Source organism: Megalops cyprinoides, chromosome 2 (genome assembly GCF_013368585.1).
Source record: "Megalops cyprinoides isolate fMegCyp1 chromosome 2, fMegCyp1.pri, whole genome shotgun sequence".
Taxonomy (NCBI): Eukaryota; Metazoa; Chordata; class Actinopteri; order Elopiformes; family Megalopidae; genus Megalops; species Megalops cyprinoides.
Genome location: NC_050584.1, coordinates 47140319 through 47156474, shown reverse-complemented (window position 1 = coordinate 47156474; position 16156 = coordinate 47140319). Strand labels below are relative to the sequence as shown.

The following is a 16156-nucleotide window of genomic DNA, read 5'->3' as shown; positions in this document are numbered from 1 at the left end:
GAATTAATCAAAAATACTGCCTAAAGGAGACTATTTCACAGGACTTACTCATGGGAGACTTTCGACACCCCGAGGTCCCCATCCCAAACATTTCTGCCTCGTCCACACCGAATTCCGAAGCATCCTCGAAATCATCCCCTTCACTGTCGCTTACCATGTGAACATCTGTGCACTGCACAAGTGGGACAGAAAGGACTGCTTTAATTACGCTTCCCGGTCATGGGACATACTAAACAAGACCGTGGTACTTTGCATGGTAAGATGGTAACTAAAGGCAAGCATTTATAAATATTTCTGCAGCATTTCCCCTACAACCACTGTGTCAAGCTATTTATTACTGAGAGTCATTTGGTAAATGAACCACAAATCTGTTGAACTGGTTATATTGATGTATTTTATTTATTGATATCATTATTAAGAGTTTGGCTAATAATATACATTAATATATACAAACATATATATACAATAATACGATACAAACATAACAGTATTTCAGCTCTGTGTCAGAAACTGCTGCAGGGCAGAATGTGGGAACAGGTAACGTCTTTTGGATCTGCAGTTTTGATGCTGAAATTGTAGGGGGTTTTAACATATTCCTTAAGGTGGCAGAGTTCACACAAACTACAAAAGAACGTAACGTATCATACGCTGCGGTAAACTCCTGCTTCTTCTTTTCACATTGGATTGTCCCAATATAATATGACAAGCAGCTTGCGTTTTCCCCCATACAGCTAACCGAGCCTTCTCATGAGTCATTCTGAAGAGTGCAAGACGCTCATTGGGGTGACATGCTGTTGTTGACTCAGATGGGAAATCAAATTTGTTGCATTACATTTTCCTTGAGCTCTCCTCCAGGTGACTGTTCCTCAGAACGGATATTGAAATCTGCGGTTTGGTTGTTACTTTCTGTCAGTGCCGCTCATCATCCAGCTAGCTATTGGGCGGTGCACGTCCTAGCCCGTTTACTGCCATCCCAGCTGCATGACAGTTTTGAGACGTCAAGGCTTTGGGTGCCAGTTTGTACACAACCTCCCACAGCGGTTTACCGGAGCCTTTTCCATACGTCAAAGGGCGCGGCTGCAGTATTGGGTCACAAAATCTACATTTGAAGGTTCTGTATGAGATTGTGAGTTTCGGGCCCCGGTTCTCCTGTTGTCCTGGATAACTTTTCCAGCTTTTTTATTATACTAATTCATTATACACATTAGCAGATGAACTGAACTGACGCCAGAGCTATTCAGATCTCTGCCCACATTATGCCCAAAGGCAAGGCACAGAGACAAACAGGCCCCACTAGGCAGGATGGTCTTCGCCTCCTCATATGGGAGAGTCCTCTCATCACTTTGCTCCCATCCCGCCTGAGCCAGCTTGTTGTGTTATGTTAAAATCACACTGCATTTATTGCTTGAAACCTGACTATGCCCATTTTAGCATCAGTGTAACATTTCGACTATCTGCAGTCCCACGAGCGGGACGAGCAGGACATGTGGTGTGTACTGTACCTCTTCAAACTGCTCCCGGGTGTTAGCTGGGGAGAACCTCCGGCACACGCTTAGGTGATGGCAGGGGTAGCTGATCCCCGAAGCAGCCAGTGTCACCTGGGGGACAGACAAACACATCTGTAACATAACTTCCCACAATGATTTCTTTCAGCAAGTGACCATAAAATGGAATTTGGCAGTATGAGCTGCACTGATGCTAATTATTGCATAGTATTTTATTTCTGACAATACTGACACTCACTGTCTAGTACAGAAAACAGGAAAAGGCTCACACTGAAAATTTACCATGGAAAAGCGTGGAGTAGGCCTAAACATTAAAAAAAAGCTTTCACTAAATTCTTTAATAAATGCTTTACTGCTAATACCATACAATAATTACAAAAGTTGAAATGCCCTGCAATTTATTCTACCAGGTTACTGATAAAAAATACCACTTACTTACAGGAGAACTTTCCCACCTTGCTCTGGGAAGCCCTGAAGTGACACCTGTACAGTTTGTGTTCAGTCGGCTAATTAACTCACAAACAGAAGCTGGAAATGTCACCCTGCGTGAGCACTGAAGGGACTCATTAAAAGCAGCCTGTCCCCGCGTCAATCCCCAGAGTCGCACCAGAGGCTGCAGCCCAGGGCGCGGCTCTCTACCCGCTCCGCTTATTCGGCCAGCTCCTGCTGCGCGGGAGAGGGCAGGCTGGCACGGCTCTAAATCTCAATAAATACCACAGGGCTCAATACCCACGCGGACGGAAACGTGTGAACCTCAGCTCTCTCCCAGGTTCTCTCACTGTTCGGCTACAGTTCCATTGCAACAGCAGCTCTCCTGCAAGGCGGAGCTGCAACACCAAGCCCCGACACCTTGCTCCCAGCTGTGCAGCCAGCTGCATTCTCTGCGCAGACGCTGAGCGCAGGGCACTGCAGCCGAATGCCAAGAGACAGAGCAATCACTCACTATATCCTACAGACAGACCGGTCACACACTATATCCTACAAACAGAGCAGGCCTACACTATATTGAATAATCAGACTGCATTCTAGCAATAGTATGCAGTAGCTAGCAATAGTAGCAATGTATGACATGACATCTTCACACACAAGGTTCATACTTCAGTCCAGCCACTAATTTGCTACCTAATCAAGCCTGATCTATCACTTACATTTAATATCTGATCAAATGTAATACTGTAGACTACTGTAAACCTTTAGGGAGCAAAATTAAACTTAACATGAATTAAAATAGATATTTTCTGCAGTGGCATTCACTCGCAGTTACAGAGTGCCACCAGCATGATTGACAGAGGCACAGATAAAAGGAAAAGTCCCTGACAGCTAACAGCATGGGGTGGTAATCTTTGCCATTGTGCGGTACCAGAGCCAACAAAGACCAGTTAGTAATTGTTGAATGAGAGGCCACTTACATGCAACGGCAATTGAGTTTCAAAAGCAGACTGACTGCAGGAGTTCCACGCTTCTTAAAGTACACTGCCTGTCGAGAGTATAGTGTAAATACCAGTCTATTAAACGCCAGTGCATTCCCATCATTCACTACACACAAACAAATGGCTCAGGTCCCGAGCTGAAGGAGAAGTAAACAGTTGTTCTTCATTAAAAACAATGTGGAAGAAAACAAGACAGATTTATTACAACTAAGAAGTAACTAAGATACTGGAACCACAGTATTTGACACAAGCTATGTTTTGATCTGTTTTTCCAAACTGGTACAAGGGGTGCGAGACTTCTTGTGAAACAGTCGAGAAAGGAGACATAAGTCATATTCTCTTTGGTCCGTTTTGTTTGTCTTGAGCGGAAATAGCAGCCAAATCATAAGGAGAAAGCACCACGGACACGGTACGGCAACATTCTCAGTCTCTGTAGTTCCGAGGCACATCAAACAGTAAGAACCAGAGGACAAAAAACAACAGTAAAGTCATGTTACAGTCCTCAATGCAGTAATGGCATTCTGGGAACAAAACCATGAGCTATCCCACATGGTGCTTCTACCACCTCCCACACACTGAAGTAACAGATAGTGTTTCTAGTCTTTCACAACTAATTAAAAAAGGCACTTCGGTGAGAATGAAGAATCAAGCACAGTCTGATGGCTTGGATGGCTGAAGTATACTAGGTCACCTAGGGAGAACACTTAGCAGAATTGCCTAGCTTTGTTCTGGCTTTTCAAATCTGGCCAGACTTACAATGCAGTGAGAAAAGTATCCTTGCATAACCTGAGCATGTTTTGCATTACTCAATGGGAAGTTGATTCACTTGCTGGCAGAAAATAAATTATAATGAAAAAGCTTAAAGTCTGTTTTTCTAAGAGTCAGAGTATCACACTTTCCTGGCTCAATTGAAAATGTACCCATCAGTATGGTTAAGCCAAAATGGCTGCCTACCACCTGCACACATGCTCATTACTGCCAAGGGCATTCATGTCAGTCTGGCATGTCTGCACTCCTATTGAGTTTACTGAGATCAAAGTCAACATACAACAGCCAGCACAGGGCAGTTATAGATACAATTTTATCAGTATCCATTTATTATCATTTTCAGCTATGCTTCAGTTATGCTTAAAATCCGATGACTACATAATTTAAACTAAGACTATTACAATAACATGTCAATGCTTCAAAGACTGATGTACTACTGAATTTGAGCAGCTACTGGTCATGGTTAACTCAACTGGCAACCAGACTGGAACTCCACAGATAAGAGCTGGACCCTGAACACACTATATTCCAGAATCCCTTTCCTTTTCCACTGCCCAAGAAAGAGCATTCACACAGAACAAGGAACAGACAGCAACAAAATGAGCTGAGACAAGGGAAGGGTGAATAAGAAGAATGAAAATCAAGACAGATGTACAGCTAGGTAGCTGAAGAGTAAAGATTTTTTTAAAACGAGTACAAAACTATGACAATTTTATTGCTGTTCAGTTTTCTCCCCTGGTCTTGACATGAGTGAAACTGAGATTGGAGTTGTGTTTGAGGGAATAATCCACTGGGAGACCGCTGGATAAAATGTGCCCTTTGAGATGTGAGGGAATGCCCTGCACTTTCCACTCTCCTCTCCAATCCAGTAGCAATCAAACGTGAGAATCTTAACCGAGAGGCACGAGGACCCCTTGACAATAAGCGGCTTTCCTTCAAGGCCCTAATAAGTGTATAAATAAAGTTTATCACTTCCCCTGTCAATGGGGAACAGAGAGGGGGGACACATTAGGATGTATGGGCAGAATGAAATATAAAGTTCAGTGCACATCCAAGCTTTGACCTTCCCCTTCTCCGAGTGTCCCCGAGACAAGTGCGGCTTCCCGGCTCTCTGCCGGGACGCCGCAGGGGACGGGGGAGAGGTCAACCCCCCGTGACCCTCTTCTCCACTCCTCCACAAAGAACATGCTCCTCTTTTTTGGATTCTTTTAATTAACACTTGCATTGAAGGCGCAGGCGTTGGTGGTGATGCAGAAAAGGCTTTCTCTCTCTCCCACTCTCTCCCTCTCATTCTCTGTCAGGGTCAGTGTTTGGATTAGGTCTCTGGCTGTGAGTGTGAGATAATTACCACTGACAGCTGCACTGACGGCACCCAGAGCCCCAACACCACCTTGTTCCACAACTCTTTGATGGAGGGGGACAACAGAGCCTGAGAAATAGAAAATAAAGGAGTAGAGGAAGAAAGGAAGAAAGAGGCCCCACCCTAAACACCTGTTGGTCCCTTTCAGGTTCCTCCTTGCCCGCTGCAGGCATGTCACTCCTGATTAGGATCAGGGGCTCTGCAGTTTGCCTGCAGCTCAGCCTGGCAGTGAGGGAGACTGGTCTTCGCCCTTTATGAGACTGTGGATGGGATAGGTCGGCTCCTCTGCCCCAGCGCTTCTTACATAAGCAGCTCCTCTCTCCCCGCCCAGTTTTCTCCCCTCAATGTGCCAAAAGGGAAATGCATAACCAATTCTGCATGGTTACCAAGTTAACAGTGAGCATGAGATTTAAAAAAAAAAAAAAACAGCCTAAACTGAAGGTAAGAATTGCGGGCAAGAAGCTTTCACCAACAATACAAAAAGAGTCAGAAATCTCGACTTAAGAATAAGCGTGAGGGGGAGGAGGGAAGAGCAAACGCACCCTCCCCTGTGCGTGAGAGAAGAGGACACCTCTCACTCATGCTCCCCAGTGAATGTCACCTGAAGAGAGCAATCACACAGGGGGCTCTGTCGAGGCTTATCTCTGAGCCCTGTCGCTACGGCAACCAGCAGGCCCAATAAGCCGGCGTCGGCCCGCTAACTGGAGAATCCATAAAAGTCGGGGGCCGGGGAGCCGCGCACAGCCCCCTCAGAGACCGGCTGCATTAATACATTAGCAAACACCCTGAAACACTGGATAAATGTCAGCAATTATGGGGAAAGAGTCTAATAAGGATGTTCCAGAGTCTGTCAATCACTCCCACAGGGACCAAAATCCCTGTCACTCACAGCTCAAGACAGGCCCTGGCGCTCTCGCTGTCTACCGTTCAGACATTCATAGATTCACTCCGAAAAGGAAGGAATAAGCAGTTAATAAAGTGGATCAATCATCCCTCAGCACAGCAGTCAACACCCTGTACCTTCTGAGGACACTGAGAGGAAACTGTTTCATTACACTGGGCTTTTATTTGGGAACCGTTTTTACCAATTACCTTACCTGTTGACTCTTCTGACGAGGCGCAATGACTATGATAAAAACACTGACGCAAACAGCAAAATAACCATCAACTTTCTGAGGTTCACTGCAATTGCTGGCCTCTCAAAAGTACCTCATTATTTATGATCACTATATTCCATTTTACATTTCTACAGATACAATTTCATCAAACCGGGCAATATGAGAAGCACAGCTCGTGTGTGGCATTTACCAACAAGCAATCAATCAAGCATGGTTGGGGGAAAGTGACACTACATTAAGGCAATCACTCTACACAGATTTTTTTTCTTTTTCATTTCTTAACACGAAGAGCTTATTTCCAAGCTCAATTAGCCTTTTCCTCATAACAGCGAGCCCGACTATAAACAGACCGAGTCAGCCTGAGCCGGTAATTGGAGGATAAACGGCAGTCACAGCGGCGGTGAGAGGCAGGGGCGCGGTCCAGCTGCTGCCTCCGCCGTGAGCCGCTGTGTCACAGCCAGGGCCACATCCCTGAGGATCCCATTCTGTTAAACCCCCCTCTCCCCACGCCGCAGCCCCAAAATAAAACTGCAGTTAAAAAAAAAAAACTCTACGCTGGGGAGTGCTAATTTCCTGTGGTTGTATTGCCACCAAATAAAATGTTAAGTACTTCCGCGCCTCTAAGCATGTAGGCTTGCTAATTGAACCAATACGCTCCAATAATAAATGTTTGGTAAAGGCTGTTTTCCTCAGGATACCACATTTCCCTGCACTTGACCAAATGCAGAAATGTAACTACCAACACATGGAGCTAAATTTCTACTTGAATTCCCTGTCTGGTATGGCTAGTCCCTTTTATGGTATTTAGGGACTGGGATACCAAAAGACCAGAATTACATGAGAGTGGATGCCTGTCAACCTGCATCTACAGTCCAACCCACAATGCCAGAGAGACTGCCCTAGCAGAGAGTGACCCCTTCGTTTGGCCATTAAATAATACTTGTGTCTCTCAAATAATATCCCTTTTTGGCAGGGTTGATTTGTCATTGGTGTTCAAAAATTTAATCATTATCAATATTTTTCTTTTATTATTAGATGGTCTGACCAGCAATAAACCCTACCTGCTTTATTTGAAATCGATCTCTCCATTGTTTAAATGTATGGTCATTAAAATGTAAGAAGGGAAGCTGGGGAGATTTGATTTTTTTCCCACATATTAACTGGAATGGAAAGTGCACTGAACAAGACAGGCACGAATAATGATGGCAGAGCGGAGCAGTCATCGATTTTGACTCTTGGAAAATGTAATTTTAAGCCCTGCCTTCAATGTTTATTGGTACAAATCCCGGGAGATGAGGCGAGGTTAATGAGATATGCACTGAAACAGCTTGGCTGGAATGCAAGGCCGCCTCTGTAATGCTGAGAGACATTTCAATAAAAGGCAGGGCTGGAGCAGGCCATTATTGTGAGGAGCCACTGCTTTTAATATTTTCTCCCATGAATCATGGCTGTGCAGTCCCAAAAGGGCAGCGGCCAAGCACACGCATGTAACATCCGGCAGGTCACTCCGAACCCCAACTTCAGGATCTGCACTGTGGTTTCAGTACCCTTGGCTCACAGATTCACCAATTTTGACTTTTTTTTTTTAGATCTCAGTGCTACAAGATGAAATCAGGCCTGTTGGACCCATCCACAGCAGTTTCCTGTATCACACATTAATAAGGGCACTGCTGGGACCTTAAGAGTTTAAGTGGAATTCTGAGATACAGTTCTGTTATAGAAAGGATTTTTCATTATTGCTCCATATGGACAAGAATTACAGACACAATCTGCCAAAAGAGAAATATACCCTCTAACTACAAGCAGTGCCAGGAAATGCGCATCAAACCAAAACAAGCCAAGGCGTGTGCTTGCAGTGACTCAACAGCAACATAATCTGCTGCCCTTTCATATGACTCACACATGACCAACCTACCTTAGAAAGAGGAAGTGTGACCTATTGAGCTTGCCCGACAGGGGCATACATGTTTGAAATGTATTTCAAAATTTCAATACACATCCACAAATCGGTATTGCAATATCTTCTGCATGACAAAGCAATCAAACTAAACGGACTACAAAAAAACTACATAATTAAAACAAATATATATAAAAAAATAAAAAATACACAAATTTCACACACGTTATCCACTGTAAATTATTACAGGAATGATGTTTACTGGGTGAGGATATTTCCTTGCACACAGCTCAATTAAGAAATGTAGCCTTCATTTGAGATTCTGACAGACAATTTACTGGAACAAATCTGCCATTTAACGGAATATATTTTTGAATTACCAATGAACACTTTTTATAGAACATACTCTGATATTAAAGCCTGCACGAGAAGGTCAAGTTGAAAGTGGCCGGCATAGAAATTCTATCAAACCCTTACAAACAGTTTATAAGATGAAGATCCTATGATAGGTAGCTGGAGGGGTGGGGCTAAAGTAAAGAAGCAAAGACTTAAGGAATGAAAGCCCCTCTGCCCATCTCCAAAGTTGCATAATCACCCATACAATTAGCATGGGAACGGATGGGACGTTATAGAGAAGGGGGTGGAGGGGTTCCTCAGGGCTCATAGTAAGGACCTCTGTAGATCTTTGACTTAGCTGAGCTGAAACACGGAGGACTGTGACTGGGGCAGGAGAGGTCAGCAGCACTCTGCAACAGGAGCTTTAATGTCCACAGAGAGAAGATAAAGGGGTGGAAGGGAGGGGAGGGGGTGGTGCTGACATCTTAATTAGTTTTAACATCTTACTTTAAGACCTGGAAAAGCCTAATGATAGAAGATGATAAAATAAAATAAACAAGCAGGTAATTTTATAGTAGAAAATACACGTTATTTCTTTCCGTTTTTCTCTAATAGTTCTCTAACACTTCCATGGTAAGATCTGGGAAATAAAAGGCACTTATCTTTCTGAGATCTACACTCCAATTATGAAATACTCTGAAATTGTCTGAATGAAGAAAAAAAAGAACCTCAAAAACAGACAGCCATGTTTAATCAAATTGCTGATCGTGCTGAAAGCTTCTGTGTGAAAACAAATTATCTGGTGTCTTTTTGCCTACTCTCCTTTTAAAATACATACTATAACACTGGAAGCTAGTGGTGGTAAGTCCCGGTTCAGATGTTTTCACAGGTGCCACCCCTGGAATTTTCCAACACAAATAATGACACCATCCTCCCGGCTGCCCTGTGTGTGTAATCCAACCTAGATTTTCTAATGCAGACGTGCAGCACACTTAAGCTGGCCGTTTCCATCTTAAGGCTATTTCACACTAGACATGAAAACACTACAAACATAACAAAATGGATCTGTTAAAATTTAGTACAGATATATAATGTTTACTAAAGATAAGTGTGTCATCTTGTCTCACTGAGCAATAAATACAATGATAACGTGAGAAACAAACAGATATTGGGTAGTTTTTGCTCACAAACTTACGTCACTGAAGCTGCCATTTATAAAAGCACTTGACAATATTTTATATACTTGCTGTTTCTTTTTGCTAATAACAATGGACAGTAGCAAATGTGCTCAATTAGTTGTTCAGTTGTTTGGTATTTATTTTTCAGTTGGGGGGGGTCCTGCATTAACATCTGCTGTAAACTACAAAATAAAGCATTGACTGATTGAACACAAGTGACACTGTGAACCTTACAGATGGTTTCATTAAGGGTACAGATGCTAGGTGATGTGTTCATAAACTCTGTAATGCTTTTTCTGGTGATACTGAATACAGCCCAGGGATTGTGGTGACCTGGCTCTGGGAGAGCCGATCTGAAGTCATGTTGTAAAAATTGCTAAACCATTTGGTGTCTGTTTCACTGTGAGAATTAAGGCTCTGTGTCAATTTAACTGCAGACAGTTTCACACAAAACAGCAAACGGTTTTCTGCCAATGAAGAATAAGGACTGAAGTTATCCAGCTAGCGTTTATGTACAGCGGATGATAAATGTCTTCTTCTCCGGAGCTACCACATACAGATCCCAGAGCTGAGCAGCACCAAATGATCTCTGCATTGCACCTGTGGATCTCCATCACTTCATCGAGGGATTTCTGGTCACAGGCCGCAGCCCTACAGGCACTGTAGACGGTTTCCTCACACAAGGGTGCCCCAGTGCCAAAAGGATAACACGTAATACAAAGAATAACAATTACAAGATGCTCCATCTGACACGTGAAACTCTGTCTCCAGCTCATTTTTTTTTTTACCATCTGTCCCATGACCTCCTCTTCATTAAAATCCACAGAAATGTTTTCTGTTCCGCGATTTCCAGTCTAAATAAACTCCTGCTCCTCTGAGCACGGCGGAGCAGACTGTTTTCATTGGTGTCACGTCCGCGCAGCTGCCCGCACACAGCACTCAAATAAGAGGGGAAATGTAAAATTAAGAGTAGCGTTCTGTTCGACAGCCCTACAGGAAATCTGAAACCTGATGCTCGTTTTGACATCGGAACTGGACAAAACCCGACCGTAATCTTGTATCTAGATCAAATTATATTGGCCGGGTTAGAAACACCTAAAATACAGCAGAAACAGCAAGAGAAGCCGAACGTCTGTTCCTTTAGCTGGACGTGTGATTTGAGTGACAACACGCAGCAGTCGTGCTGGTTCTAGGATATGATTATGGGTTTGCAAAACAAACTGCTGCTTGTGATCCTTGTTCCTCACCGAATCGTCAGTTGCAGAAGCAGGCCAGCCCTCCCACTGCTGGTGCCGCACAGGAATATTCGTCAGGTCCGATATGTTCCGTTTCACCTGGGAAAGACAGAGTGTGGAGACAGTTCAGTTCATTCAAACCCGTATTTTCTCCAGTTACGTATGAAACATTATTATTACTGCCTGTCAACAGGAGAACTGTAAGAAGCAGTAGTAGATCTGAGAAATTTCTCAAAGAAATTACACATCTCCTCAGTGCAATAAAAAGGGGAAAATAACACCACACCAAAAAAAAAAAGAAGAGCTGAATGTAGCCTTATCAGACACACAAAGGTGGACCCCACTTTTATGAATTTATCTATACATCACTTGGGCTCCCTTCAGATCAAAACCAGAGAAGCTGCAGAGGGGTGTAGAGACGATTAGGGCTTCTCCACCCTCATTGCAAATAACAGCACAGTGATGGAGGGAGGGAGGGAGAGAGGGGAAGAAAAGAGGGCCTGTGTTATTTGCATTCCGTGGATGCCACACTTAATGCCCAGAAACAACAGCCCCACGCTCTGAAATGAACAGTATTTCTCTTCTCCCATTCAGGCGCCGTGTATCTGCACTTAATAACATTCCGTGCTTTTAAACAGTTAGCAGAGTCTCCAGCCCCATGCCCCCCTTCCGCGCCCTGTTGGTTTAAAACACAACGCCAGGCTGATGTGCGGAGGGCGAGGGTGATCAAAGCGGGTGTCGTCTGAGCTCGCCGGGCTCGGATTCTAGTGCATTACCCTTGCAGAATGCTCTACCCTGCGGGGGGAGATACTGATGCAGAGCAAACTGACCATTGTGGCAGAAATCTCCCTCCACACACGGCCAAATCCCTTTTCCAACACGCTGGGGGAAAACTGGTCCCGGACCAGACTGAGGGGACCGGGCCCACAAAGGCAGAAACTTCAAGAAATGATACAAAAATAGGGCGAAGTGAGCAGAGCTAAGGTCTAGCTTGTTCTGTGTTGTGATGAATGTGAGGTCCTTAAGGTCTGGGCCTCGATGGCCCCTGTCTCTCAGGCTGTGTCAGCCTGGACCTACACATATTTTCAGCGTTCACTCTCCCTGCGGCAATATCCACCCTCTTCACATTAAACAACAGTAACTACACCTCTGTCTGATGCAACCGGGCCTGGTCTTGCATCTACTGCAATACCAGATGGAACCGCCCCAATACAATCTGCTTTTCATTTGACAGTACCAGAGCCTGGCCACCTCTCTTCCACCTGACACTCTCCCGTTTCCCCTAGACAAAACAGTGGTCCGGGACCCATACGCACCTCAGTCTGTTATCCAGCCATCACTGAGGATTTACACAGCTGTGGAACACCAGTTAGCCACTCACCGCGGTGTTCGACTGACCACTATGCTTACGTAAGGCCGTCCTGGTAAAACGGAGGAGACACAGTAACCAACCCTTCTGTACCCAACTTCCACACTCTACTGCAGAAGCACCAAACAGAATGCGCGTGCAGTAATGCCTTGACTCCTTGTTCTTCATAGCTTCGGATAGTCACTCCAAATATCAAGTGGAATTCAAAAAATTGGAATTCCCCCCTTTTGGTACCATCACTGAAAACCCAAGTGGTAACTATCTAAAGTGGCAAATATCTAGACACGGTTATTTAAGGGGGAAATTGTTAACAAATATTAATGAAAGCACACCTAAATTCCTTCAAGTATTTATTATATGAAGTGCTTATTTGCCAGTGCTTATTTTTTTTATAGCAGAAGTTACATATGGCTTACATTTCACTCACAATAATAGTATCATTAATATGAGGTATATCAAAACTGAGAAAATAAATGAACAAAAAAAGTATACTTCCAGCACTCTACCACTCTGTGTACAGGGTCAAAATGCATTGCCATACCAATATTTATTAATAGTCATATCTCTACAGCGCTTATGTCATAATGTAAGTTTTGTGCTACCTACAGTACTCCACAGTAACCACCCTGTGCATATGGCATACAACAGAACAATTTAATTAGTAAAGGAGAAGCTTGTGTTACTGGGCTATAATGAGTATGACACCCTGAAAGCTCCACTGCTTCTTTCTTTCTGGAGGGAAAAGCCGTTTAAAGACATCAGTTTCCGCCCCATCCTTGCACAGGAAGACGTTCCCCTCATATCCCACAAAAACACCTTATCCCGTCCTTTTCTCAAGGGGACGGTGCTTGGCGACAGGGGGGAGTGTCCAGTGGCAGAGGCCTGAAGGGCTCAGTCAGACAGAGAGCAGAGGGGGAGCACTGGACCCTGATATTGACTCCACACTGCTCCTGTCTGAGGCTGCCCATCCTTCTGCACCGCTCACTCTCACACACACACGCACGCGCACGCATGCACAGAGCCTTTATGAAGTGACAGGGGCGGGTCAGCCAAGGTGGAGAATGTTATTACAGAGTGTAATATCTGTGTTTGACCAGAGGGCTACAGGGATTTCGCCGCAGAGAGCTGACCGTTAGGCAGCCGTAAACACCAGCGCCCCTCTGTAATGAAGCGCCGGGGGTCAAAGGTCGTGGCACCCCTAGAGAAACAAGAAACTAATGCCAAGAAGAGGCTCTCCTTGGCAGGAGCTAGGCTTCTCCTCGAGCCCGTCGCGCAGGCTTGCCCATTCTCTCAAACAGTCTGATATTTCATCCCCTCTTCCACTGCATCCTCTAATTAAACTCCCGAGAATTTCCACAGGTTCTCCGGAGCTGTTCTGCTGGTAAACCTCCCCAACCCAGAGCCTCCACATCTGAGCACAGCACCAAGTCACCCAGCTCTATTAGTATACTATGCCGCTGAAATTGGCATGCGGCACTGTGTAATGTGGGCCACAATTGCACCAATAATGCGGAAAACTTCATTCGCTGAAGTATTAAGGTTAAACGGGATTTTTTTTTATTTTACCAACAACTTGACATGTATCCCAAGGCCCTAGTGATGAGAGGTTCCACAAACACAGCCCCCGAGGACCTGAACGCGCCATGAATTATGAATGCATAATGAGCGGCAACACCCGGATACTCTCATGGGCTGCATCCAGCCGTCATCAACCGCATCAGGAGAGGGTAGAGAACAGAGATCCTTTTCTTAGGGGTATCAGTAAAAATATCATCAGCATTAACATTTCATGATGCTCAGATCCCTGCTCAACCCTAAAAATGGCACTTGTTACAGAGCAGCTTCTAATTACTCAGCCAGAACCACAAAGCATCGCTCCCAGGATAGAACACAGGGAATGAAAGCAGGAGAACGGTTTAAAACAATTTAAAATGTATCATTATTAAATATTAACTGTAACTCAATTGCAACTGTCTTCAACCTCTATTGCAACTGCATATAGATAATAAATAAATAGCTCAACTTCGTAAACATCCAAAACATTGCTCAGCAAAACCATCACCATAGCCTCCACTGATTTCCAGGAGTCTTGAAGTCCCCGTCACCAAAAAGGTTTCTAACCAGACTTGATCTGACCAAGATGGAATCACTAGTGAAAAATTACCAGTTGAATTAAAAGGATGTTTAAAGTGAAAGGGCTGTGCCTCCTCCTCTAGCAGAGAAGGAAGGAATTAAGCTAAAAGACTGAGTAGTTTTCCATTTAAATAGCAACAGTGTTTTAACAAGTCGTTGTGTTGAGACAATCTTTTCACAAGGTCTGCGTTTGGCAGACACCGAAAATGCTGGAAAATCCAAGCATATTACTGCGCTCTTTACTTACAATATTGTTGAGTGTGTGTGTGCGTGTTAATGTGCGTGTGCATGTGTGATGATTTCATACAAATTCAAAACTTCCCATGTTCCTTGGAACAACCCACACACTGCCTAAAACATTATTTTTTTTCCACTCAGCTACAAATGCCCTCTCTTCAACAAGCACAGGTCGATTAATATAGAACACACCTCTCCTGCATTTAAAAAAAAAAAAAAACAGCCAGCTATCTCATGCTGCCCCCTGTTGGGCAGAAAGTAGAATGCAGCCTCTGAACCCAAGTTCAGCCAGGCAAGTTTAGCACACACCATAATGTTTTTTGAATAATATCTGTAACTGTAATCATGCAGTTCCAAATGTTCCACTCATTTGAGATTAACAAAATTCTCCTATGTGCATAGAAAAAAAGTCAATGTCACCTCTCAAAAAATTACCTCAAGCACACAATGAATGATCTATTATAATTAGCCTTTTTGAAAATATTACTGATTTGATCAAGACTGTTAAAAATCATGTTTACATACAAATATGCATAAAGTACACAATGACTGTTCCCAGTTACAGCAGCATGCACTCGTATATTATTCCTGTAGTCATATAATGCATACACTAACTGTTAGGGTTGAATTATAAAAACTTTTTTTTTAATATGAGCTCAAGAAGGTGTCCATTTCACGAGGAGGTTGACATGAGTACTCTCTATGCCGCACAGGCTACAGGGACATAAGCTGGACGTATTAATGATTCCGTCTTTCCAGATGCCAAGTAATCCTTGGCAAGGGTAAAATCAAAGAAGAGAAAAGGTTGCCGTTAAACAGTCACAACCTTACCAGCACCAGATGCCTTTCATTCACAGCCCCTCAACTCACCATCTCTCCATCTTTTCTCTTTTTTTTTTTTTTTGTCTACCGTTCATCTCTCCAGCTGCAGAGTAGCAACGCTGGGGCTCGGGAGAAATCCCCCGGACAACTCGTCTGGTCACGGACACGCCAGCCCCATCGGCCGGCCCTATTCTACCCGCCACTTTCCTGGCAAACATTTGCTCTGCAGCTTAGCGTACCCCCAGATTTCCACTCGGAATGCCAATCTCAGCCAAAGTCCCGAGGCCGAGCCACCGCGAGTGAGGGGAGCGGGGAAACAGGCGAGCCGTTCCCTGGGAGCCACCAGGCGAAGCCAGAGCCTTTGGCAAAGACAAACAACAGGACAGGACTCTCTCCATTGATATGCACAGGCAGAAACCACCGGCTGATCTTCCACTAAGACAAAGGGAGAGGGAGGAAAAAAAAAAAAAGATGGTCTGCACTGGCTAGCATGCATGGCCGTAGGCACAATGAGCCTGAATGGGGGAAAAGACGGCGGCACTTTAAACCTGCCGTGGTTTTTTTCTTTGCGTGCGTGTGTGTGTGTGTGTTACATTATTCACACTAGAATTTTCCGCCAAGAAAAACAATAATTCCTGGACTTTTCTGTTGATCAGAACCAACACCAGAACCAGAACCAAAAAGGGAAAAAAAAGTTGCAGGTCAAGCAAGAGAGGCTCATGAGGGCCACACACACTAAAATACAAACATATCTAACTATACATACAC

At 44.2% G+C, this 16156-nt stretch overlaps 1 protein-coding gene across 1 annotated transcript in view; it reads right to left on the bottom strand.

The window, feature by feature from the left end:
• faf1 (Fas (TNFRSF6) associated factor 1) overlaps positions 1-16156 on the bottom strand; it is an 85023-nt gene that overhangs the window by 30917 nt on the left and 37950 nt on the right. The window contains exons 8-10 of the mRNA XM_036521455.1: positions 10840-10926; positions 1503-1598; positions 49-172 (exon numbers count right to left, since the gene is read on the bottom strand). Coding sequence (XP_036377348.1) covers positions 49-172; positions 1503-1598; positions 10840-10926 — 307 coding nt within the window. The remainder of the gene's footprint in view (positions 1-48; positions 173-1502; positions 1599-10839; positions 10927-16156) is intronic.